The 24,866-nt window shown below is 38.1% G+C and overlaps 1 protein-coding gene across 9 annotated transcripts in view; it reads left to right on the plus strand.

Moving 5' to 3' along the window:
• Positions 1-376: 376 nt before the first annotated feature.
• The window catches only part of PICALM (phosphatidylinositol binding clathrin assembly protein), a 66,683-nt gene continuing 42,193 nt past the window's right edge, over positions 377-24,866 (plus strand). For all 9 annotated transcript variants that reach the window (XR_014226255.1, XR_014226256.1, XM_082277489.1 and 6 more), the window contains exon 1: positions 377-674. Coding sequence is in view for 7 of the 9 variants with exons in the window: in XM_082277489.1 (XP_082133615.1) it covers positions 545-674 (130 nt within the window). In the remaining 2 variants the exon portion in view is untranslated. The remainder of the gene's footprint in view (positions 675-24,866) is intronic.

Here is a 24,866-nt window from a genome sequence, read left to right on the forward strand (position 1 = left end):
CCGAACAGGGGCCCACTGAATCTCCCGAGCGGAGCCTGCCCAGGGGAAGAGGAGCCTGCCCAAGGGGAAGGGACCCCAGGGCAGGAGAGGCTGCTCAAGGGGAAGGGATCCTGAGGGAAGCGATCTCGACCTGAGGAGGAGCTCCCGCCCCCTGCCCTCGCCCCGCGGCGCTGAGGGGGCGGGGCGTGTCACGGGGGCGGGGCGCCGGGCGGTCACGTGACGCGGGAGAGGTCCGGCAAGGCCCGAGGAGGAGCTCGGCCGCCGCCATTTTCCTGCGGCGCCCAGTGCGTGTCCCTGTCCCCGGCCGGGCGGGCGCGCAGGGGGAGGGGACGGCGGCCGGGGGAGGGGGGCGGGAGGAGGAGGAGGAGGAGGAGGGGTCCCTGCTCGGGTGACAGGTCCGTCCCTGAGGGCGGAGCGGGGGCCGCCTGCGGCACGGCGGGGTGAGGAGCCCGCGCAGCTCCATCCCCCCGGCGACTCCTCCCGTCCCGGCCCCTGAGGAGGGAGCGGAGCCGCGCTCGGTTCCAGCGCCGCCAGCGAACCCGCCATGTCCGGCCAAAGCCTCACCGACCGCATCACGGCGGCGCAGCACAGCGTGACCGGCTCGGCCGTCTCGAAAACCGTGTGCAAGGCCACGACCCACGAGGTCATGGGCCCCAAGAAGAAGCACCTGGACTGTGAGTACCGGGAGGGGACGGCGGCCCCGGGGCTCTCCCCGAGCGTCCCGCCGAGGAGCGGGATTGCCCGGCCTGTCGCGGGGTCCCGCTGCGGGGCTGCCGCCCATCCCACCGGCCTCGTGGGGACGGGAAGCCTCCTTAGGCGGAGGAGCTCAGGGTTTCAGCGTAGGGCATTCCCGGAGGGCGGGGGCGTAGGGTCGGGGACGTGGCGATGGAGAGCTTGGGAGAGGCTGTTCAGTGTATCTGCTCTCCGAAAGGGGCCTTGCTAGCTCTTCCTTATGCACAGGGCCCCGGACAATGTGAGCTTCTGAAGGACAGGACCTGCCCCATACCCCTTTCTTCGGGAGAGAGAGAACCGGGGAGGCCAGGCAGAGGAATGGGCTGCAGTTTCCTTACTAATTGGTCTCATTTGCGTCTTGCTAGGGCAGCACTCCCTTATTCTCTAGAGGAGGTGCAGGAGTTTCAGGAAGGAATAGCTGATCAGTTATCTTAATTATTTTCCAGGTTGTCTACCAGGAAAAAAAATTTAAAAATCCTTCTTTAACAATCCTGTAACTCTTCCACGTAGGAAAATATGTGAAATGAGTGTTCGAGGGGCAAATCTCTCTCAGTGAGGATGTTCCTAGTTCTTTCTAGTCTGTCTCGTTCACTTGGGAAGATGTATCTCAGAGGACTTCTTTAGAACTTCACCTGATCTTAACATTTAGGGACTGACCATTTCTCAGCTTCTGTTAAGAAGAGATCAAAGGTGGGAAGTCTTAGAAGGTTTTCTGTCAACTCTGATCCATCCGGATGATTATGAAGAGAATGATGAGCACCAAAGTTCACATTAGTGTGTGTCTCACCAAGCTGTAAGGTCACAAGATTGGGGAAGTTCTTGGTCTGAATACCTGATTGTCTTGCATCTGTTTATTCTAGGCCTTTTAAGGACAGCCCTCCTACTCCCTTTCACCTTCCCCAATATATAATGAAAGATACTGGAGAGATATGTGTGTCTATGCCCTCTATGAGTGTGCTTTCTCCCTTCATCCCACCCACGTCTGTGAGGAGAAGGTTGAGTCTTCATGTGTCTTGACTCTGTGCCTTCTGAATTGCTCTGTATCCAAATGAGAACACTAGATGATAGCAGTAGGATTAATTGTACTGTAGTTCTTCCTTCTTTCCACCAAAACATGTCCACGTTAAAGGTTTAAGAAATTCTTGTTCTGCAAGTACCTGAGAGCGATGTGATCAATTTCTTAGGGTAGTCCCAGAACAGCTGCTGTATCTTTTTGGTATTCCCTCATTCATTTCATCTTTTGCCTGAAGATGATAATAACTGAGTGGCCTTGTTATTTTTGGTTAGCTAAGGGTAGCAGAATACTGAGGAAATCCTTGGGCTTTGAGTAACTTATAGACAAGTAGAGAAAACACCTTGTCATATGGCATATGTATGAAATAGTGATATTACTGGATTTCATACAGCAGAAGTGAGGCTTTCTAGAGAACAAACTTTGTCAGGTTTAGCCTGTAATATTGGTAAAAGTAGTTTCAGTAATAAGGCATTTAGGAGCTTAATTATTTTGTGGTATAAGCCTTATTGAAAAGAATATCAAGCTGGACAGAAAATTGCTCTTTGAGTGTTTTGTGTGTGTAAAAGGGTGATGTTCTGAACAGGGCTGCTGGGAGACAACCTAATGGAGACCTCCAAGGTGCTGCTGCAGAAGGGTGCCTGGACTTCCTTAGAAAGCTGTCTGGTAGCTGCTGGATGAGAAGACAGTTTCAATTTCTGTGTTTCCTTTTGCTTCTCTAGGGTGTCAGGAGTTTTAGTTTCTGTGTCTCTCTAAGAATTCTTTTATCAGAGCAAAGCAAACTTTTTTTTTTAATTAGTCCCTCTTTTTAATGGTTAAAATACATTGTGGCTAGATGTTTTGTGTGCTACCCTAATATGTTTGCTAGAAGTCTCTGTTCCTGGCATCAGGAAATGACACATGGTCTTGTATTTTGAACATTTTCTTTGTTCGTACCCTGTGTGGTTGTATGCTTTAAAATAAATGTTTTTTACGCAAGCTGTGACTCAAGGCCCACTTCTGAACTATTTGTACACATCTTCCTTTTACAACAGTTTAACTAGGTAAGTCCTGTGAACTGACATCTCATTGTGAATGATAATTAATATACCACTCTTCATAGGCAGCATGCTGCCTTAATATTTTTCTGATTATTATTGTGATAATACAGTTAAAACTTACTTTGCTATACGTTGTGTCCTGGGTGAATGGATAAGTTGAGTTTTCCTACACTGTCCTGTAATGAAGTCTTAGTTTTGTAGCATGTTCTGTGACCATGACATACATTCTTGTTAATGTGGTCTCTGTATTTCTTGTACATATCTCAAGATTTCTGATTGTCCTGTTACTGAAATTCTTTCTTCATTAAGCTTGAGCTGTCATGAACAGATTTAACTAGCTCAACCTCATGTTAACTCATAAAATGGAGAGAAATCTGACAGATACTCATGAACATGGTTTTTCCCTGTCCTTATTTATCTTGCTCTTGACTGTGTCTGTAGTTTCAAAACTGAAGTGCTCTCCATCCTAGTTTACCTCTGTATTTCCCTCAGTGATGGTTATCTTGATCAAGGAAGGTAGAAAGGCATTCTTTTCTTAGCCCATGATGATTAAAATATAATCTACTTCAAAGAATGCTCTTTCTCTTCCATTACAAAGCTTAGTTGTTTGGTTTGAGGGAGAAAGACTTCTAACAAGTGGACATGGCTTGTGATAGGTAATAACATCATCTTGGGGCTGTATACTTGAATATATGATACTGGTTTTTTCTTCTGTTTTGAAGGTCCAGCCTTAGAGCTGTGTTAAGGATTCTGTTTGGTAATCTAAATGCTGCTTTTGTTATGATGGATTACAGAAATCAGACAGGTTTAATAGCCTTGGAACCCTCAAAGCATAGGTCATTAATTTCTTTTGTGTAAAACCTAGTTTCACTGGGCCTTTCTCCTGGTTTTTACACTATCTGAGCAGTGGAAGCTGTAAACTGGTTTGTGGGTTTAACTTGCCCACTGAGATTGATACAACCCTTTCTTTTTAGTTAGCTTTTTGTCTCCATGTTGAGTGCTGGATAGTGATGGTAAGAACAATTACTTTAAGTTGTTTTAATATAAATGGTGCTGGGAAACTTGTTGCCAGATTTCACTCCTCCTTTACGTGATTCTGGGGGGAGGTGTGCTTGTGTATGGTGGATAAATAATAGGAATACTTGAAGATACATTAATATTCAGAATACCTTAGGTTAATACCAAGTAGATTTCACTGGATTGGTTCAGTGAAACTGCTGTAGCAGTGGCAGCTCAGTAGCGTAAAAACGTTTGTGTGCGTGTGCCTGTTGCGGAGTGTACTTAAAACAGCTTTGTTGTGATACACATTTGGGGTTGGCCTCTTGAATGAGTGTGCCATAACCCTATCTGCTTGTAGCTAATGGAGTAGCACTCTTTAAAGGAGAATGTGGATGGATGACTTGGAAGGAAGTTGCGATGCTGTAATTATCCATTCTTAACAGGAAATATCTCTATAGTTAAGCCACAGTGTAATTTCCTTGATTTCTTATTGTGAAAGAAAATGTGTATTTTTAAGGAAGACAGTAAACCAGAACCCTGCCCTGTGTTGGGTAGATGTCTGTGAGAAGCTGTGTAAATGAAAGTAAACTTGAAGGAGCTTGTTGGGAATTTAATTCCTAAGTCCCTAGTGTCAGCTGCTTTGGTTTTGTCTAGAGGCTACTACTAGGACAGAGAAAAGTCCAGCTAAAGACTTACTCAATGTCTGTGCTGGGGACAGCTTCTATTTCAAAATGAGATGGTACAAAGAGGGTGACTTGTAGAACTGAGGGATCATTGCTTTTCCCTGTATCACACAAGAGATTTCTGGGAAATCTGGGAATTTTAAGTGTTCACTTGCCTTTAGATGCTAAAGTGTAGCTGGGTGATGAGGTGAATTAACTCCTGGTTCTGTGGATAGTTCTGTGTTCTCCAGCAGAAACAGATTATCTATATTCCTTTTATGGTATTGTGGTGCTTCAACAAACTCATATTTTGTGTCCGGTTTTGGCAGAATCACCTGAAGTTCCTCGCGGCTTTGCTTCCCATTCTGTAATTGACTTAAATTTCTGGAGGCAATCCATTGTTATTTTTGCTTAGAACTGTTCTTTGTAACTGTAATTATTTCAAATACAAATAATTGCATTATTACAACTTTCTTTTGAAGTATTCATTTTTCTCTCTTGAATTTTTCTGTGATTCCTTCATCATTTCTTTCTTCAGCCAACTTTCTTACTTTTTACTAGAATTCCTTTGGAATATTTGTTCGTGTCTTTTAGTAGAGTATGAGAACTATCATACTCTTCCTGGCTGCCAGAGTGACGATTTTCTACCACAGCTGCTCATATGCAGAAAGAATAGCCATGTAGTTGTGCAGCTGTTGTTTTATTTTACTTAGCCTGAAGCAGTATTCTACTTCAGATGAAGTAAGAGGCAGGAGCTAAGGAGGAGAAGCTATAGGACACCTGCAATCAGCTTCCTGTGAATCTTCATACCACCATTGTTTCCCTTTAGCTGGGATTATTCAGGTGTCATGTAACTTTGGGCTATAGCTCTAGTTGAGATCTTTGTTTTTTAATTTTTTTTTTTTTAATGGTGCTGTCATCTCTTGCATCTTCTAAAAGTGACGCTTGGGAGAAGCATTCTTTTGCAGTTCAGCCTGTGACCTAAGGATCTATTTCAGTCTTCAGTTCCTAATCCTAAAATCAGTTTTTGATTTGTAGATGTGAAACTTTTAAGTTGTCCCTAATGACTTGGCTTACAAAGTGATGGTAATACGAGAGATGACTTACCCAATGTGGAATTTAAAGCTTCCCGTTTTTTGCGTATGTTGCCTTATGTAAAGTACATGATCTATTGATGATGGTAGAATTCTGGGAAAGTTCACTTACAAAATGTTACTGATGTCTTGCTCCACCTGGAAAATGCAACATTATTTCTGAAGCAGAGACACTTTTGTATTTGAAAGCTTAATTTTTTAAACAGCTTTCTTAAATTCAAATTTCTCTATACCATTAAGATATTTTCACTCTAAACATCTCACACATGAATTAATGCTTGAAAAATAGCACACTGCTTTACTACTGGTAGGATATGTGCACTTTCCTGTAAACTGTGAAGTAGCTGTTTCTCAAGCATGGTAGAAGAATTGTAAATGTCTTGTTTATAAAGTCTTGAAGCCCTCTGCTGGGGCAGTTATTTATTATTTCCAAATAGTTTGCAATACAGTTTAAAGCAATAATCTCAAGTATGTGTTCTTACTTACTTGAGTATTTTAGCAAACTCGTCTGCTGCAAACTTTGCTTTTTGTTCATGAGTATGCAAATTTAACCATTTAGACTTTCTGCTGGTCAAAATCTTAACTCTGGGAGTAGTCGTAATTTTGAGCTTAATGTGATCTTGCAAAGACTTGGGTATGAGAGAGATTTTATTACTGATTATATCTGCAGCCACTTAGAAGTAACCAACAAGTAAGTAACAAAAAAAGAACGCAGTCAAGTGGAAAGAAGCTTTTGTTGCTATAAAATTGTTGGGTTTGATGTTTTCCTTGCTCTTCTAGCTGTTTTCTCCATTGTGAAATATGATCGTGAGTGGGCAGGTTATGAACTCTTAGTAAGTTCAAAGTAACTGTATCCTTCAAAACTTGAAGAAGTAGTGTTCTATTTTGTATTTCACCCCTAGCTTATATCAGAGCTTTATCAATTGGCTGGTAGTTTCTAAACCTAAAAATAATGTTATTAAGTTCTGTGCTAAGGTGTGGTAGTCTTAAGTCTTCTTACAGTAAATCCAAGTTATGAGTAATATGTGACAAATTGGGTATTGGGATTTTAGAAATTAGGGAACTAAGCTGTATTTAACTGTGTGAGAATAACTTAATGAAGTTAAGCGTTTCATACAGATTTAGCAAATACGCTGGATTTTCTGATTGTGACTAAACATCTCCTGTGCTATTTTGCTAAAGGAGCTTTATTAAAGTAATGCTTATCTGGATCATTTGCAATATTATACAAGGGTAAATTAGGCTTTTACAAGTTTTACTTCAAAAGAGAGGGTGTAAATTGACAAGATCTACACCAAAATTTGACTTGGGCATGTTAATTCACAGAATGAAGCATAAGGGAATATACTGAAATGAACAGTGGTGTCATAAAGTGAAATCCTGAGAGTTTTATGCAGGTCATGACATAAGTAGTCTAAATTAAATAAGAACACCTCACAAAGTGGGGATTATACTAGTTCTGAGCTCTCCTATGTACTTCCATTCATACCTATGTTAATTTACAGAGAAGTTCTCCACATCAACTCCTTTTTAATTTTCTCCTGAAAAGACACTTTTGAAATCTTCACTTGCTGTCCTTTATTGCTTTCTCCCAAGCAAGCGGTCCTTCAGTCACAACATTTGTGTGCTCCAGCAGTGGTGCCATTCTAGCAGGAGTGATTCTTTTGCTGATGTGGGAGGTGAGATGTTTGCATGGATTGAAACTGCTCTGGTATTTCACATACTTACTCTAAATATGGTGCTTGCAGTAGCTCAGCTATTCCAGTTGCTGGCCGTGTATTATGACAACAACAAAGTGTCTGTCTTGTTTGTAACCTCTTGATTTTTTGAATAGTTAGTTTAGTAAAATTTAAAGCACAAATTGTGAATCCGTAATAATGCTGTTTCCTAGTTAAATAATTAGTGTATAAACAAATTTTCCATCTTAATAACTTGTGAAAAAGGATATTTTTTTATCCATTTATAAAAAGGTGATAATGAGGTTCATATCATTCCTTAGTTACTTTTGCTCAAAAAAAAGAAAAATGAACCTAACAAAACCAAACCAACTCTCTGGTATTCATCTGCACAGCATGTTTCTAAAGTTACCATAGTAAACTAGATTTCAGCCCAGAGAGGGTAACAAACAAAGTTTTAAATTAAACGTAGGTTACAAAACTATAGACAAAAGTAAACGTGTTTTATATACTTATTTTTAATTAAAAAAAAAAAAATCTTTATCTTCAATCTGGCAGTAAATCCACTCAGAGCAGCTCTGGTTGTCTGTGATTTGTTACTCTATCTGCCAGGTGAGAAGGTTGAATGCCTTGGCTGTCAAAAGGTAGAAGTGGGTGTCTTCATGTTCCTTGGTGTTCTGAAGGGCTGCTTGTAACGTGCTTTGCTGTTGGTGGTGGTTGGTTTTTTCTGGGGTGGATACTGAACTGTAAAGTGACATGGAAGTGTATCTGTATGTGTCTTTTGCTGTCCACATGTGTGTTTTTTGTCTTGGGTTTAGTTTTGTTATGGAGTATGTCCCTCTCTCCCCCCCTTCTTCCCATATGTTCACAAGTTGCATCACCATTTCACCTACGTTTGCTTGCAGTTGCACTTGGTTTATTTGGCTGATATCTCCAGTCTTGCTGACAAATGGGTTGATATTTAATTGGAAATGGGGTCACACTTGAATTTGATTTATCCCCTTTACTTCTCTCTCTGCCCAATATTATCATTATAGTTTCAGCCATCATTGCAACCTATTTCAAACGTGATGAATTTTTCTGATCAACAACTCTTTATTCTGGATCTGACCTTATTTTCTATGTGAAGTGTAAAATCTTTTTTGAACTGTTGTAATGATTAAGTCTCCATACAGGGAATAGTGGTGTTATTTGATCAGGTTTAATTCTGTCCCCTTTTCTATTTGCCAGAAGCCATTGGTGATCATAATTCAGCATGTATGCTGTTATGGAGAGATTAAAAATAACTTTCATTTAAAAACCAGTTTGTTAGGAATATTTACTTGATTACGTATTGCAGCCTCATACAGTTGTAGTTCACAAAGTAATTCTTCATTTCTGGGTTGATGTAAAGCTGGCTTCATTGAATCTTGCTTACTCATGAAATGCCTTCGTTCTTCTGTCTTACAAGGGGCACTTAAGTCTAATATTTACATAAATGGTTATGTCAGTTTGTAAGTTTTAGGGCTGAAATTCAGGTGTTTTATTTGCAATTACTTTTTATTCATCGTGAACCACAACTAGTTCAAATCTTAGTTGCAGATAAAAAAAAATGTCTTTTTGAATAATATCCTTGTGTTCTTTTTTTCTCTTGAGAAGTCTCTTTACTGCTTAGAAATATATTGGAGTCCTTAGGTAGTAAATTTTGAATTAATTCTCTGCATGTCCATGTCCCTTAGCTTGCATTGATATAGCCATGCTCTGATCAGCTGGTTTTTAGTCAAATGACTAAATTTGGATTTATTATCCTTTAAATCAGTTTTCCTGTTATATATTAATAACCTGTCTTAAATTTGTTAGGGATTATTTCTCCCAAGAGTGCTTGCATTTCAGTCATGAGTGTTACAGTATAGCACTGCAGAATAAAATTTAGAGTATCAAAAATACATGTGAAGTGGATTTTAATCATAGGAATAGAAGAAAGAAATAAATGGAAACCAAATATGAACACCTCTGCATTTGCAGACTGTAGTTATTTCTAATAAGGATATGTAATGCGTAGTAAGTTGTCACATTTGATTGGCAGTTGAATGGAAAAGCTCAGGATGCACAACTCTTAGCTGTAAGCTGTTTCACACACGCAGGGACTAGCACACTGTTGGGCTTTGAGGAAAAATGGTTGTCTGGATACAGACTTTTATTTTTAGGTTCTTGATAGTTAATAAGGAGATAGCCCATACTGTTTTTGTGACCTGTTCAGCTGAAATGCTTTGCCACTATGTAGCATCATTTAAGCCTATCAAGTGTAACATAAGTCAATTTCCAAGCAGGTTACTTTACATTAAAAATCTAGAATATATGAAGTTTGTTTCAGTGCTGAATTTGGTGTGTAAGCAGATGGAAATCCAAAGAAGTTTTTGTGCTAGTTCTTAAATACTTGGGAACAGCACAGTTAGTTTAACTTCTGATGCCTGGAATTTCATTGTTATGAACTTTAAGCTCGTGCATTTCTAGTGGCTGATTTTTCTCTCTTGTTTTGCTGGGGTTTTTTGCTTTTTGTTTACACACAGTTAGGTTATGAGGAGACTTTCTTCATATTTAATGATTTGTAAGTAAAATACAGTGAGTTGGAGGAGATGCTTTTGTCCTTATTTTAAACTGTTAATGAGGAGTCTTTGTAGACAAGAATGTGGTCAGTCTCTTGATATATACTAGGGCTGACACAAGATGTCTTTACACCTAGTTTTATTATAGCTCCATGTTCCTTTTAGCTCTGAGGTTTTAACCAATGAACAAACTTTACTTTGAAGCAAATGGAATAACTATTTTTGCCTTTTTTGAGCTTTTCTTACAAAACAGTTTAATTTTAAGGATAGAACCTGGCTGAAGGTCTCTTTCCTTTTACTGAAAACTGAAAGGCAGATGTTATTTACTTCTTCACTTGGCATTAGTTTATCTTAGAGGCTGTGTGTGACAGGGACATGTCTTTGTTCATGGTAAATAGAGAAATTCCCAGCTGAAAGCTGTGGATACTGAGGAGTTCTTTCTGTTTGCAATTTCCCTTACCCATCCAGTTTCGGACTTAAGAGTTTGAAACTCTATGTTGGCTCTGACACTTTGTGAAACTTGATGACCCCATGGTCACTAGTGAAGGGCTCAGGAGCAGTCTCTAAAACTGAGGAATGAGGGAAAGAACTGATTTGAATTTATGAAACTCAGACATAACAGTGTTGCTGTAAAGAGGGTATGTTCCTCTTTTTAAGGTCCTCTGCTTTATCGACTGAAAATTGGTAAAGCTTAATGTATGGTCCTGGAAAAATTCAGCTTCCTTTTCACTCTGCGTGTTAAATGAAGATTGTTCCTGCACCATCCTGACCTCTAGCACAGTATATTTAAAAATTTTTACTCTGAGCATCTTCGACATGGTCTGTAAGGGATGGTTTTGTTGTGCCCTTCAATGTTGTGCATTGAAGATATACTTAGGATGAGCCAGGGTGAGTTTTGTTTGGTCAGAGAGCTCCAAATATCTCAAGGGACATGTTAGTCTAAATTGAAAAAGGAAGTAAAAGCTAAGTTAAGCAGACATTTCCAACATTTCTATTAATAGAATGGAAGAATTTAGCTGTACTTTTGCTTGACGGCCTCCCTTCATGGAAGAGCTGCACACTCAGAGTACGAGTGTCAGTTGAAACAGTTTAGTGGTGATACCTCTGTTTTTATGGGAAGAGAGGGGTTTTTTTAAGCTCTTATGCTCTGCTTTATCCAGTTTTCTAGCAGTTCATGTCAAAATCTGATCCTGTTTCGTCAAAAGAAAAGTTATGAAAGTCGCTGTCAGTAACAGATCTCCTTTAATGAGTTCACCTACTTTTAAGTGCAAAAAGTGAAATAGATTGTATGGAATTGATGGAGCTTGCATTAAAATGGCTGCAAGAAGTGCTCTAAATCCATGTATCATGAACTTTCCTTGTTGCTTAAAAAATGGTAGTTTATAAAGTAGTGACACTTTTTTAACCAAAATTACTAGAATTTTGCATGTCACCAAATGCATTGACACGGAAGGAGCAGTTTCATGTTTTTTGTTACACTGCTTTCTCCTATTCCTGATGGTAAAAATGAAGATTAGTCTCACTTAGGAGTAGACAGAAGTCATATAAAAATGTCTGATGTGCAGAGTATTTTTTTTGTTTTTCATTATAGAGAAAGATAAATCTCAGACACATTGTGCAAAACTGTGTGTTCAGACTGTTTCATATAACTCCAGGGAGTACAAAATTTAGCCTATTCGATCTCTGAGATACCAGCTCAAGTACCCAACTGCCAGTCACTTTGTAGGAGAAGGATGGTGTTTGATTTTCACTGAATTATAAATACTTGAAGTTTGAAGATTTGCTGCTTTGATCATTCAAACAATTCAGGTACTTTGTCAGGAGTTGCTGGGGTTCTTTTTCTTTAAGAAAATTCATTATATGGTATAATAGGCAAATAGTCTAAACTGCTTTCCTCCTTGGTCTGTTAACTGAGATTTGGTAAGGAAATTCTTGCAGCAACCTTTGGGCAAGTGTTTTTAGTTTATAATCTTGAGGGTTACCATTTTGAGGTTGACCAACTTCTTTTATAGAAAATAGGAGAGAAAAGTATTCCTCAGCAGAGCTCCTTCATGAAATCTGTGTTTTGTTTGTCACTTATTAGTTGATTCTATTGTCTTTGCCTTATTTTCCCCTCTTTTCAGGTTTTTCCACTTTTGTTGGACTACTTAGGTTATTGTTTATAAGCCTTTAAATCACAGCTACATTGAGATCTGTTAAGCTCTGTTTAGTCAACTACAAGAGTAAGTGATCATCTGACAGGACACTGCTGTATGTATTTCCTGAGAGATATACAGAAAAGTAAGATAAACAGATTATCCATACAAAATAGGAAATACTGCACAGCTGGATTTGTAGTATGATGTGTGTAAAGCTTATTCATAGTAGAAATCTGGGTTAAAGCTATCATCTGAGGAGGTTTTCTCCAATAGGTGGGCATTGTGCTATTTATAGGAAAAGCATTTGCACTGTTTTGTAATAAATAGTACTAATTTTAAAAATCTTAATAATTTGGACTTCCTTCTACTTATACTGTGCCAGAAAAGCACCATTTGCATTAATTTTATATATTGGACTTTTGATACTTACTATATTAAAACAAACCCAAATTAGTAATTTTTGCATCTCTATGATGTTTGGAAGAACACGATATAATAAACAAACCGTTTTAGAATATGGCTTAAACTTCTTCGGTCTTAGGTGCAAAAATTTCCCAGGTTTTTTCCCTTTATCATGTTAATTCTGCAAATCTGTGTAAGTACATGAAAAGCATTTAAATGTGTTGGTTTTTAACCAATATACTACAGGGGCGAAAGGACCTGTAGTAGGTGCTGTCGCACCATTACAGACTCTCTTGACAGTACAGCTGTTTTGTGTGACATACTAGCATGGACTCTTGCCAAAAGGAAACATATTTCTACAGAATTACAAGTTCAGGTTTTGGCTGGGTTTTTTCCAGTAGTTAACGAGACAGCACAGTTTTTTCCAGTAGTTAACCAGAAGCTGTAGAGGTTGATATCTACCAAGAAATATGTCCTACCATGCATCAGGTACACACATCTTCATTGGCAGTTCCAGCACTGATGGAGGAGGGCAAATACAGAGGCATAACTCCTTTAACTTAAGTATGTGCTTCCTGACAGCTCCCAAAGGCATTCAGGAAAAATGTGGTGTTCTTGCTCAGAGTTAGATTTTGTTCAGAAGGAAATCTAATTTCCAAAATCTGGTTTTAAAATGGGAGAGAATAACAGATATTCTAAACAACTTTACTAGAGTAAGACCTTTGAGCTACTGAAATGAGACAAGTATTGAAGTAGGAAAACCTCAGATCACATGGCTTTGGTTTTCTCTTATCTTTGGTTTTGTCTATTAAACTAATTAAAGATGCAGCACTGCTGTTCAAAGAAAATAATGTGAATTACATGTGTTTGATTAATTCCAAAATAATGAAGGTCTTGAGAATTTTTTGGCTTGAAGATCTGTTCAGTGAGATGTGGTGGCAGGAGGTCAGTTTGGTGTTAATGCTCACTGGTTTCAGTTTCACTGTGCTCCGCAGAGATGGTACATCACTACTACAAAATTGCTTCCTGGTGCATCTTTGAGAATAAAGGGAAGTGGAATGTAAACATCTAAGAAACACCTAAATTATATTTGTGTGGATACTCTGTGTATTTAGAAGATACATATATTTAGATTCAGAAAGTGTGCTAGAAGCGTTTACTGCCAAACTGTGCTGTGTGTGAAGTCTGGCGTTTGCTCCTCTGTAATGCAGGTTTAAGGAAGTCACAGATGTTGGAAGGTGACATTGGCTGAGAGAGCTGGAGTTCTTCGGTATGGATACCAGAAAGCTTTAGGGAGACCTCACTGCAGCTTACCAAATACCTGCAGGGGGCTTGTAAAAAGGAGGGAGAGGGACTTTTTATATGAGTAGGTAACGACAGGTCAAGGGGAAATGGCTTTAAACTGACAGAGGGCAGGTTTGAATTGGATACTAGGAAGAAATTCTTCACGGAGAGGGTGGTGAAGCACTGGAACACATTGCCCAGAGAGGTTGTAGGTGCCCCATCCCTTCAAGTGTTCAAGGTCAGATTCGATGGGACTTTGAGCAGCCTGATCATGAGTGGCATTCATGCTATAACGGGGTGTTGGAAGTAGATGATCTTTAAGGTCCTTTCCAACATAAACCGTTCTATGGTTCTGTGATAGGTACTTTGGCTGTACTTTTTAACAGATATCATCTGAATGTCATATGAGCCAGGGGAATGAAAGTTGAGATTAGGAGTTCCTTGCAGGATTGAGGAGGATTAGATACTGAAGAAAACCCTAGTTACGTTAAAGGCTTACCTTCTTGAAAAAATACAAGTTGTCTTGCTGCAGAACTACTGTAGAGTTGTGCTCATTGAGGATTCTTTGTTCTGTGGTGTCTGCTGTTAACAAAATGGTTTCCCTGTTCCAGTAGGCTGGGCTACGGTATTGTTACTGTACCACTGCTAGCAAGCTGCCAGGTAAGGCATTTGTTGGTACTTTGCCTGCAGCCAGGAGGTATTCAGAGCAATCTGCAAGGGTTGGTTACGTGCTATTGGCAGTACAACAGCAGCTTGTACACGTCTCACAAGCCTTGTTTTAAAAACATGTCTGTTAGCACAACTTGTTTTTTACTGTATGGCGGTGTAATAGCTAGAGAACATTTACAGGTTCTTCAGAGCAGAAAGAGAGGGTTTTAAGTGCATACTATAACCAAAAAAAATTTACAGTAAGCAAAGGCAGATGGCTTGGGCACTATTCCTGTCAGACAGAGAACAGTGTGGTAACATTCATTGTGTACATGGTGATGAAGAGACCTGAGGGCTAATATCTGGCATCATGGTCTGATCTCTCAGCTATCTATAAACCATGTTATGTGCCTTCTCTATGCATCTTAAGCTGAAATCATAGGGTAAACTCACGTGTATGCAGGCTGCTTGAAATAGCTTCATGTTTTCAGTAGGATATAAAAGCAGTGTAAAAGCTACGCAATTTTCAAAGTAATTAGTCTTCATCAAAGTTAAAATGTTTCACCTAATGCAGTTCATTGTGCTTCCATTCATCCACTATGTATGACTATTCACACTATAAATATTATATTGGATGCTTAAGTATTATTATAAATATTTATCATATTTGATGTAGTAATTTAATATTATACACTAATATATTAAATATTGATTTCAATATCAAACCAATGGCTGTCATTCAAAATCAAAGCCTGCCCAGCCACCTGTCCTAATGTATTCTTAAACAGCAGTGCTCATATGGAACACTTAAGGTACGTACCTGCTTTCTCGCTTGTCAGAACCTGAAGCAGGGGATGCTTCCTCAAGTGTTTGCAGCTATGCACTCGGGAAATACTGACAATGTTGAACAAAGAACTATTCATAATTTTATTCATGAATGCATTGAAATTAGCGTATAATCAGTAAAAAAGAATATTGGTTTCTCCCTGGTTTAATTAGGCCAGTGGGTTAAATATTCAGATTGAATGTACAGCTTGTGCAAGAATTGTCATGTTAGTTGGCTGATAGATGCAGACATTTTTCATGTTTTAATCAAGAATCATCTTTAGAATATGATTCACAGGCTCATTATTAAGCATGTTTGTAAAGATAAGATCAAGGCTCTAAGTTTACAGATACATACACTAGCACATTATTCCCACTGAAAAGTATGGGAGCTAATAATTATTTTGGACTAGATTTCGTGATAAAATGCTTTTAAAGGGTAGTGTAGGAACTGAATGTAGAGCAAAAGTATTCGGTAGTTTTAATATGTCTTGCATATTTCTCAGTATTAGGGAGCTGAAGCGATTGTTGATTTGTTCTGTTTTGAGGAAGAATTTAGTCTTAAGAGTGGGTGGCAGCTGGAAAATTAATCTTTAGAAAGGTAACTAGTATATTTTAGATACTTTTTTATTGATTAGTATTTTAAGATGTTAACAAAGATAGTTCTCTCCTGTTATAACAACTGATAGGTACAGGTAACAGCCATGGGTTTTAGTGTTTTTTCCTTGACTCTCAAGCTTAGTGGAGCAAGAGAGTGCTGCTTTCATACAGACTGCTTGCATCACTTTGCCCATTATTGGAGGGTACTTAAAGTGGAGAATATGTCCATGTTGTAGTTCTCATGATGCTTTTTATTAGTAACTGGTATGTTGGTATACACTGTGTGTCAACAGAGAATTGCGTTGTCTTGGGAATGTTTGCAACTGCTCTTCAGACCAAGATTAGAAGACGAAGTTATGCTGATAAATTGGAGTACTGCTGTATGAATGCTTACAGAGGTCTAAATGTGTAAGGAAGGTGTAAAACCTGAGTCTAAAGGGGTTATCTGAACATGCAGGAACACTTGAAGAGGGTTTGGCTCACTTAATTTTTATTATAAACCACCAACGTGAGAATGTAGGAAAGATGGGCATCCCTCCATATGTCTGTAGAAGAAAGTAATTTTCATTATCCAGCTGGGACACTATTTAACTATATATATAAATAAATACATACATTCATATATATATGTGTGTGTGCATATATTTATATGTATGAATCGGTGAAACTGCAGAGAATCCAGAGGAGATCAGATGAATTAAGAAGACTGAAAAGTTAGGACACTTTGAAAGAAAATTATTTATTTTATTAAGAAAGAAAATAGAAGATTTTCCATTGTGTTGTAGTTTTTTGTGGACAGTATGGATATTCAGTCTCCACTGAGAAGCACAACGGGAATTTCTTTTTTAATCTGAACCAGAACATCAGACTTTAAGTCTGATACTAATCTAAGAAAACTTGCAACTATCAAAATGTCCAGTAACCACTGAAGGCCAAGACAGACATCTTGGAAGAACAGAGGATGACTGTTGTGGGACGGTTGAGTTACAGTCACTCACTGGTGCCAAAAGTGGGAGGGCTTGTCCACTTCCCTTTTTCCTCTCATTCTTCTTGCCTTTGCATGTCATCACCTCTTCTTTTTTTTGTGGCTTTTTCCAGTTTTGGTCTTTTGTGAGCTATTTTTTATCTTGTAGGATAATGAAGAAACTATGCTGTGTTGTGTCACCTCATGTGTCATCCCCATTATCCCACCCACCACCACTGAGGTCAGGGGTTTTTTGTGTGGTTTTTTTTCTATTATGAGATGTTAGTATGGTTCAGAGAAGTACACTAGTGCTGACATAACATAAACAATGGAAATGTGTGAATGTTTGCAGGTAGAGACAGGAATGGGACCACCCTGTTTTGTCATGAGCCGTCATGAAAACATTCTATGAGTTATATATCTTATGAATTTGTGTTGGTCTAAAATAACTGACTTTTGCAATGTGTTGAACTTGCATGAAGATCATGGTGAATTAATCTGTGGTTTGTGTTCAGCTTGAAGGGTAGAAATGTCGGGGTAATGCAGTAATGGGTTAACTTGTAGCAGTAGCCACAGAAGCCAGTTTCATTACCTCCAAGTCTGGTCAGTTGTGAGCTTAATTGCCTTTCCTTATGTACAGAAGGAAAGGAAGAGACATAAAACTGAACAAAACTAATTGTCACTGATAGTGGTTCTACAATCGGATGTCTTTAGAAGATCATTCCTCAGAGGGATCCAGGCTCCAACAACCTGTATATTTAGTCAAGAGTCTGCAGGAGCTGACTGGAGCTTATATACTGTCCAGAGGTTCTGACCAGCGTGAATTATTTTATAGGTCAGTGATCCTAAATGTGTAAGTAATTTATTCTGCTATGATGATCTGACAGTTCAGGTTATTTTCTTACACTGAACTTTAGAGAATCAGCTTCTCTTGTCTGAAAGTGTAACATGATTCTTTGCAGGATGAATAGAACAGCCTAAAATTGCCACTTTTTTCCAAGGAGAAATGTATCTGATTACATAAGCAGATAAGAACAAGAATTGTAGTGTTGGTATGTTCATTTTCTAAACTGCTCAAGCTTGTTTATATGCTGTCAAAGTACACTGAATGCTTGTGTAAATCTGGTTATAACTGTTTCTGAATTAACGAGACAAATGTACTTGAAATGAAAATGTTGTGTTTACAATCTGCGGCTGGAGCTGTTGAGCAACATTTAGCAGTATTTTAATGTTAGTCTTTAAAATGTGGTGGGGATACTTGGCAAATTTAGAGGAAACCGATGTTCAAGTCTGTCTTGACAAATCAATTCTCCGAAGGTAACATAGCCAGACTGGTCATTTCCACAATATTTATAACTGGAGAAGTTTGAATAATCACTATGAATTTTAAATCAAGTGGTAATGTGGCACTTTCCAGTATGTAGGAATTAAGATAAAGAAAAGAAGGAAAACCACGTGACTTACATAATGGTTTTTAGTTGTGCTCCCCTGATTTTTAACTTCTTTTGCTGTTTCATTTACCGATGCTTTATTTGTTGAGGAGTTTTGATAGACACCGCTAATGTTTTTCAGAGAATTCTTCACTGAAGCAGTTGTTCAACTGAACTAATTTTTACTGTATTTTTTGCAGAAAGTATCTTAATTAGTTTTTACACTTCTCAAACAGAAGTAGTAAGTTAGTCAGTGTTGCCGTCTGAGAAGAATGTAGAGTTAAAAGATACCTGAGGCAGTAATGCTGAGTTCACAGGGTTACTAGAAAGATAGAGATTTAAGGTAATTTCTAAGAATTCCGATTAGAAATAGCAGTTTTAAGTAGGATAGAGTACATGATAGTCTCATTTCAATTGGAAGAAAAAGGCAAGATGTGACTTGATGAAATGAAAATATAAATCTTTGGCTATTGAGCAAGTTATTCAACATTATAATAAATCTTCTTTCTGCATATTTTATCCTGCTCATCTAATATAAAGTAGATTAAATCATAGTTCCTTTTAAACATGGAAAGCTCAGAATAGAATGAGTCTTCTCAGATTTCTTTAACTCTTCCATAAATTGTTTCTGGAGTCAGTACATGCAGCTGTTAAGATGCTGTTATATGCAGAGAAATAATTGTCAGTGGGAATTTTAATTGTTAATTTAAAAATGTGTGATCCAGATTTCCTTGTCCACCTTCTGAAGGGGACTTGGGTGAAACCACGGGGCAAGCTGATGTAGTAAATTACTTCTAGTAAGGTAGTTTGGTACAGCTGGGTTTATTCAGAAGAGAAACAAACCTAAATTTAGAACAAATAGTGTTTATTTTGTCTTAAACTGCAAATGTAGGTATTTTCTGTTAATTAGGAAAATACTGAAGTATTCACTCTGTTTTCAAATAGATGCTTGTTATATAATATTCTTCCAGCATATTAAATGTCATTTAGTGAGTGGCTCAGAATGAAATTTAGCGTCACTCTGTCTTGCTTGATCACTCTAGTACGTCATTTGGGGTATCTTTATTTTGGCCCAAGCTTAATTTTTAGTTACCAAATGTATCATCTTGAGGAAGAAATAAATTTTTTTTTAAAATTACAATTTTACCTGTTTGCAGTAATGTTCAGAACTATTTTGGGTATTCTCTTTAGACAAATTGCTTGGTTCTATAATGAAAAGTACTTATTTACATCCAAGAACTTTGTAATCCTATTTCCCATATTTAAATAAGGACATCACCTGTGGAAGAAGTGGGAAATTTTTTAGAAAGTTACCATATGCTTACATTATCTGCTTTTAAAATGTCAGTTGGAATGCATAGAATCAGATCTGAATGTGTCAGCATTTGCAGTTATCAGAACTGTTAATCTGTAGATTTTAATTATAGATTTTACAGAAAACCTTTCTCTTTTGTTCTTATTTTAGTATTTCTGATTTCTTGAAGTTTTTATAAGTGTCCTTTCATGGCACAGTTAAGTCCTCCAAGTATTTAAATGTTAGAGAACACTGTCTATTATATGTTCTAGAAATGTTTTCAAAGAGCTTTACTAGAATAAAGCTGGTATGTGTTTCTGAAGTCATTTCAATTTTTTAAATTTTGTAACTGGATAAAAATAGAGCAAGCTCTTCATAATCATTGTGTCAAGGTGAATAGGAAAAATAACCTCCATAATCCAAAGTATTTGTTGTCATCAGCAGCCAGTTGAAAAACTCTTCTTGATACTTTGTATTGAACTTTTGAAAATAAATTTGATTAATTTGACTTGCCAATTATTCAGGGAAGGAAGATGATCTGTTACAGAAATTTGAAGAAAAAAAATATAACTGGGAAAAATGTCTAATATACAGAGGTGATATTTCTAATATTTTATGTTACATTTCATGCAAACCACTCCAGTTAAAAAAAGACACTTCTATTTCAATAAATAACAAAATAAAAACTGACCATGAAAAACTCTGCTGCTGCTAAATTTAGTTTCTCCTTTATTTAAGATCTGCTGACAAATGCTACATTAGTGTAACTGGAACATGTTTATTTCTTTAATTTTTTTTTTCCTCTCCTTCTCAATAACCTGTATTTTTTCCCTATTGCAAAACTTTCTCAATGTCCTTCTGGGAGGGAAGGATGTGGCAGGCATGTGTGCTTTCCCCAGAACCTGTAACAGGACTATTTAAAATCCACATGGGCCATATAGATCATGAGCTTTTTAGGGGGAAGCAGGGGAATGTTAATCTTAAACCCATGAAATTTGTTTAGAAATAGTAAAATTGTAACTTAGTCATAACAAAAATTCAAAGGAAGGCATTTTTGGTATGGTGGCTGACTTCTTGATGGCATAAAACCAATCATTTTTCATATCATTAACCAATTTGATGTGAACTTTCATATCATTAATCAATTTGATCTTCGAAAATTTTCACCAAATTCCTAAAGTTATCAGTGTTAATGGCTGCTACCCAGTGTGTCGTTGCATGGGAAAGGGTGACATTGCTGCTTTCTCATCTATCCTTTGGAAATGTTTTAGCTGTTTAATAGATTTTTAGATTCAACATGTGCATTTTGATTAAGATTGCTGACCAAATGAGGGAGCAGCTCTGTTCCAGCAAATATTTGTGTAGAAGAAGGAAATGAGACCCTAACATAGAGGGAAGTGGTGTAATTTGAAAATCATGACATGAGTTGAAATGTAGACAGCTGGAGAAAGGAGTTTAACTTGAGTATTGGCAGTGTAGATAACTGTGTCTTTTCCATTAGTATTTTATTTTTGTTTCACCTTTTGGGTTAACACACAAACATTTTTCCTACTCATTTCCAGAAGTATGATAAAATGAAAGTGTGTCAGCTTCAAATGTTTTTTCTTGTTGAGAAGCTGGTCCCTTAGAGGAAAGCAAAATAGCCCTGTATCAATAATTATTAAATATTTTGCTCAAATCTAGAAACTGTTTTGTACAGAGCCTCAGGTGAAAGGGAAAATGATCATAAGGAGATGCACACTCTTGAGTGGAATTATCTTAAGGATAGGCACTGTCCTGTATTCCACACTGTGATTAGCCACAAGTGTTCCCTCATGAGTGGAGTTTCAGTTACTAGTGTGTTATCTCTTCAGTTTGAAAGGTACTAAATTAACTGTGTTCTTTTGAACTTCTCTATGTGAATATTAATTCATGCAAGAAATGTTTTATACTTCCTTATGTATTTGAAAAAAGAAACAGGTTTGCTCTGTTGACTTCAATTTTAAGTTTACCGATTGAGTTAACTTGATCTGATGCATATTGACTTGTGCTTTGGATCCACCAATATGTATTTAAGTATTCTTTTATTATTCTTGTATCTTTTTAAACTGAAGAATGTAATGTGTTTAGCTCTTGGCACTATCTGTCTACTTATGTTGGATGATCAACATTTCCATTGCTTATTGAAAGGGTACTGTCTCATATTTTTAGAAACTTTTTAGAAACGGCACAACTATCAATAACTTGCAGGATGTACCCAATTACTTGCTTATTCTAGGTAGTATCTGTGGTATAATAGGTGAAAAAGCAATAGCTAACAAGGTGGATATCTGTCACAGTTGCTTGACCTATTTTGGAGTAATGAGTGTGGGGCACTTTTTGGCCTGGAAGATCTCATTCTTGTAAATATTTTCAGGTTGATACTTATGAATAGAAATATTGTTCAAAATGAGAGATACAGGTAAACCATTGGAAATAATCAGGTACTGCATGTACATGAAGTATGTAAATCTGGCTTATGTTCAGCTTACTTGTTACCACAAATGATGCTGTCTGAAACTGTATCTGAAACTAAAACTGTTAAAGAAAGCTATTTTCAACCCGGTTCTTTTTAATCTTACCGTGAATTAATACGAGTAATATTCTGGGAAAAGAAATAATAAAGACTCATTCAGCATACCTTGTGGTTCTTTCTTGTGGGGAAGGAAACCAGTCTTAGATAGCATAGCATGCTGCCTGGTGCAGAATGAGGTGCTGCAGAAGGAGTTAGGTCACAGGCACAAGCCGAAAGCACATGCATTCTCTGGGGTAATTTGGGGCAGATGCCTTTGATGCTTTATTATCCAGCCTGACTGCCTCGTGCTTGCCATGGGTCAAGACTCATGACCCCTTACCATGGGTTGGCTAATCCACATCTACATGCTTAGTGTGGAGTAGACAATGTACTTTATCATCATAGCCTTATAGTAACTGCTTTGTGTAGGTGATTGCTGCTTCTTTCTTGTGTATGAATCTTCAGTCTTGCTCTACTTCTACTCTACTTTGCACCTTTATACTTCTTTCACCTGGTAACCATGAATTGTGGAAGGCAGTGAATTGCTTGGTTCTTTCCTGTAATGAAGGCTGAACAGTTGAAAGGGTGTAGAACACTTGGTTGGGAGTGCAAGGATATTATTTTTCTAAGCCTGAGCATTCTACAGTATTTTACTGCATGTTTACTGCATGTTGAGCAGTGTTAGGCAATATGCTTGCTTTCGTACAGGTGCAGTTGCAAATCTTCCAAGTGTTGCTGAACTGTCTTTTGGCCAGACCTTTGTTATGATTCCTTACAAAACCCTTGCTTTGGTGGAAAAAGACCCAAACAGTACTGAATTATGTGAAAGTCACTTAGTGGTGAAAGCTTTAACTGTTACAACAAAAATAAAATCTAAACACTATTTGAAAAACAAGCTACAAGTGCTTTCTTGGAAAATCTAGTTTTGGCTCTGAAATCTCTGCTGCAATTTGATATACAGTTTAGTGTAGGTAGGTAAATGGTGTTCTCAAAACATGTTTTGTCAATCACTTAAGTCAAAAGTTTTCAATCTTTCGGAATGCCTGTTGGACTACTCTTTCTGACTTCTACTTACTTTGTAAGTCGCTTCTCTGTTTTTGCCTGCCTCTGTTCTCTCTTTCCATAGACATTGCATGGATTTGTAAATTGTGTTAGATTGGGAAGGACCTCAGGTTTTGTAATGAACCCCAGCTTTTAAACCGTGCTGAACATTAAGCTGAACAGATCTGGCTGTTTTCAGACTCCGGTGCCTGACCATTTTCCTTTTGCTTATCATCCTTGTACTGTGAACCTCCAAGAAAATACCTGGCTGAAGGTAGCATTTATATTGCCCTTCCCTGCCTCCAGCCTTCTGTTTTACTGGTGGAATAAACCCACCTCCTTCAACCACTTCCTGTTCATCATATGCTCTATGCCCTGGGCAACGTGGTGGCCTTTCCCTTGGCTGTCCCCAGCCACATCCATGGATATGACTGTGCATTCGTTGCTGTCTAAGCTTCCCTCATAGTAAGTCTCCCAGCCAGCTGCAAGCTTGAGATTCTTGTTGCTAATTGCTCTCTTCTTTAAAACAAGGAATGGCATTTGTTATCTTACACCTGTATGCTGTGTGTCTCATGCTGTGAAAGTTTTAACAGATTTTAGAATTGCAGCATTCTATGATTTTAGGTAGTTTATATTTCCCAGGAGAGTTTCTTTTTCTGCTCTGGGGTGTTCTGGGGCTTAATGCAGAAGGTCAGTACAGAAAGTGACTTTCCTTTCTGTGGTATTGATGGGGTAAGTATTCAGTCCTCCTCGATTCCCATGACAAGATGATCAATGAAACAGGCGTCACTCTTTCACCAAGGGTTATCCTTTGTTTTCTTGATTTTGTTTGTTTGTTTCTATTTTTGCTCTGAGATGAAAGCTCTTCCCCTTAGTGCTGTACCCTTTGGTTATACACCCGCCTGTGGTGTTGCTCATAGCATTTCCAGTAAGTAGCAGTCCAGAGATATGTTGCTTTGGGGCCCTTAGGTTTCCAAACACATAGCTAGTATTTTCATAGGTGGGTGTGAGATGAGTTGTGTTAAGTGTAGGATGTGGAAATAACTATATATTTGTTCCTTTCCTTTAATGAAGGATGTTTGTGGGAATAGGATAAATAAGTAAGAACACTGTATATGCAGTGTGGGATGTGGTGCAGCAGTGTGGGTTGAAGGATACCATCTTCTGCTGTCTGTACTATGTTGCTTATACTATAGTTAGCACAAAAATTGCTGATCTAATGTGGGTGTAACTGTGCAAATATTTCTTTACCTATTAAGCATTGTTCATGAAAATACTTTCAAAGGAGATTTCAGAGAAATGTAACTTTTCTGAGATGTGTACAGTGTAGGTACTTTGAGATATTAAGACGTACCAGATTATTGCATATCTGCTCAGTCAGCATTTTGGAGAGAGAGAAGTTTCATGTTTTACTAAATTTAGTTTGTAGTAACTGTAGTGTATTGTAGTGACTCCCCTGTTGGCATTTGCAGATTTGCTTCCACTGAAGGCTGGGGTTGCCTGTGTACTTGTCTTCTTGCCGGTGTTCCCTCCCAGTTGGTTGCTGGTTCCTCATAATCTGCCTTCACTCTCTCCCTCTGCCCCCCGCCAAGTTCATTCATAGGCTTTCTACATAAACACTCATCAGTCCTGTGAGGGATGATTTTCTGCTGGCTTACACAGCCTGTTTTCTTTTACACACTGCAACAGATAAGTTTCAAAGTTCAGTGGCATTTCAGAAAACATTTCTCCCAGCACAAAATATCATCTACACTGGGTATTTATTTGGAGTAGGGGTTTTTTAATGTTTTTAGATAGTGGATTTTCAAGTGACACCTCTTTTTTTGTATTTTTTTGTTACTGTTGATCTGTTGGCAAATGTTGCATTTAAGAATAGAAGTTCAGTTTCTAATATGCACTTGAACCTC

This window comes from Coloeus monedula (genome assembly GCF_965178545.1).
Source record: "Coloeus monedula genome assembly, chromosome: 3".
Classification (NCBI taxonomy): Eukaryota; Metazoa; Chordata; class Aves; order Passeriformes; family Corvidae; genus Coloeus; species Coloeus monedula.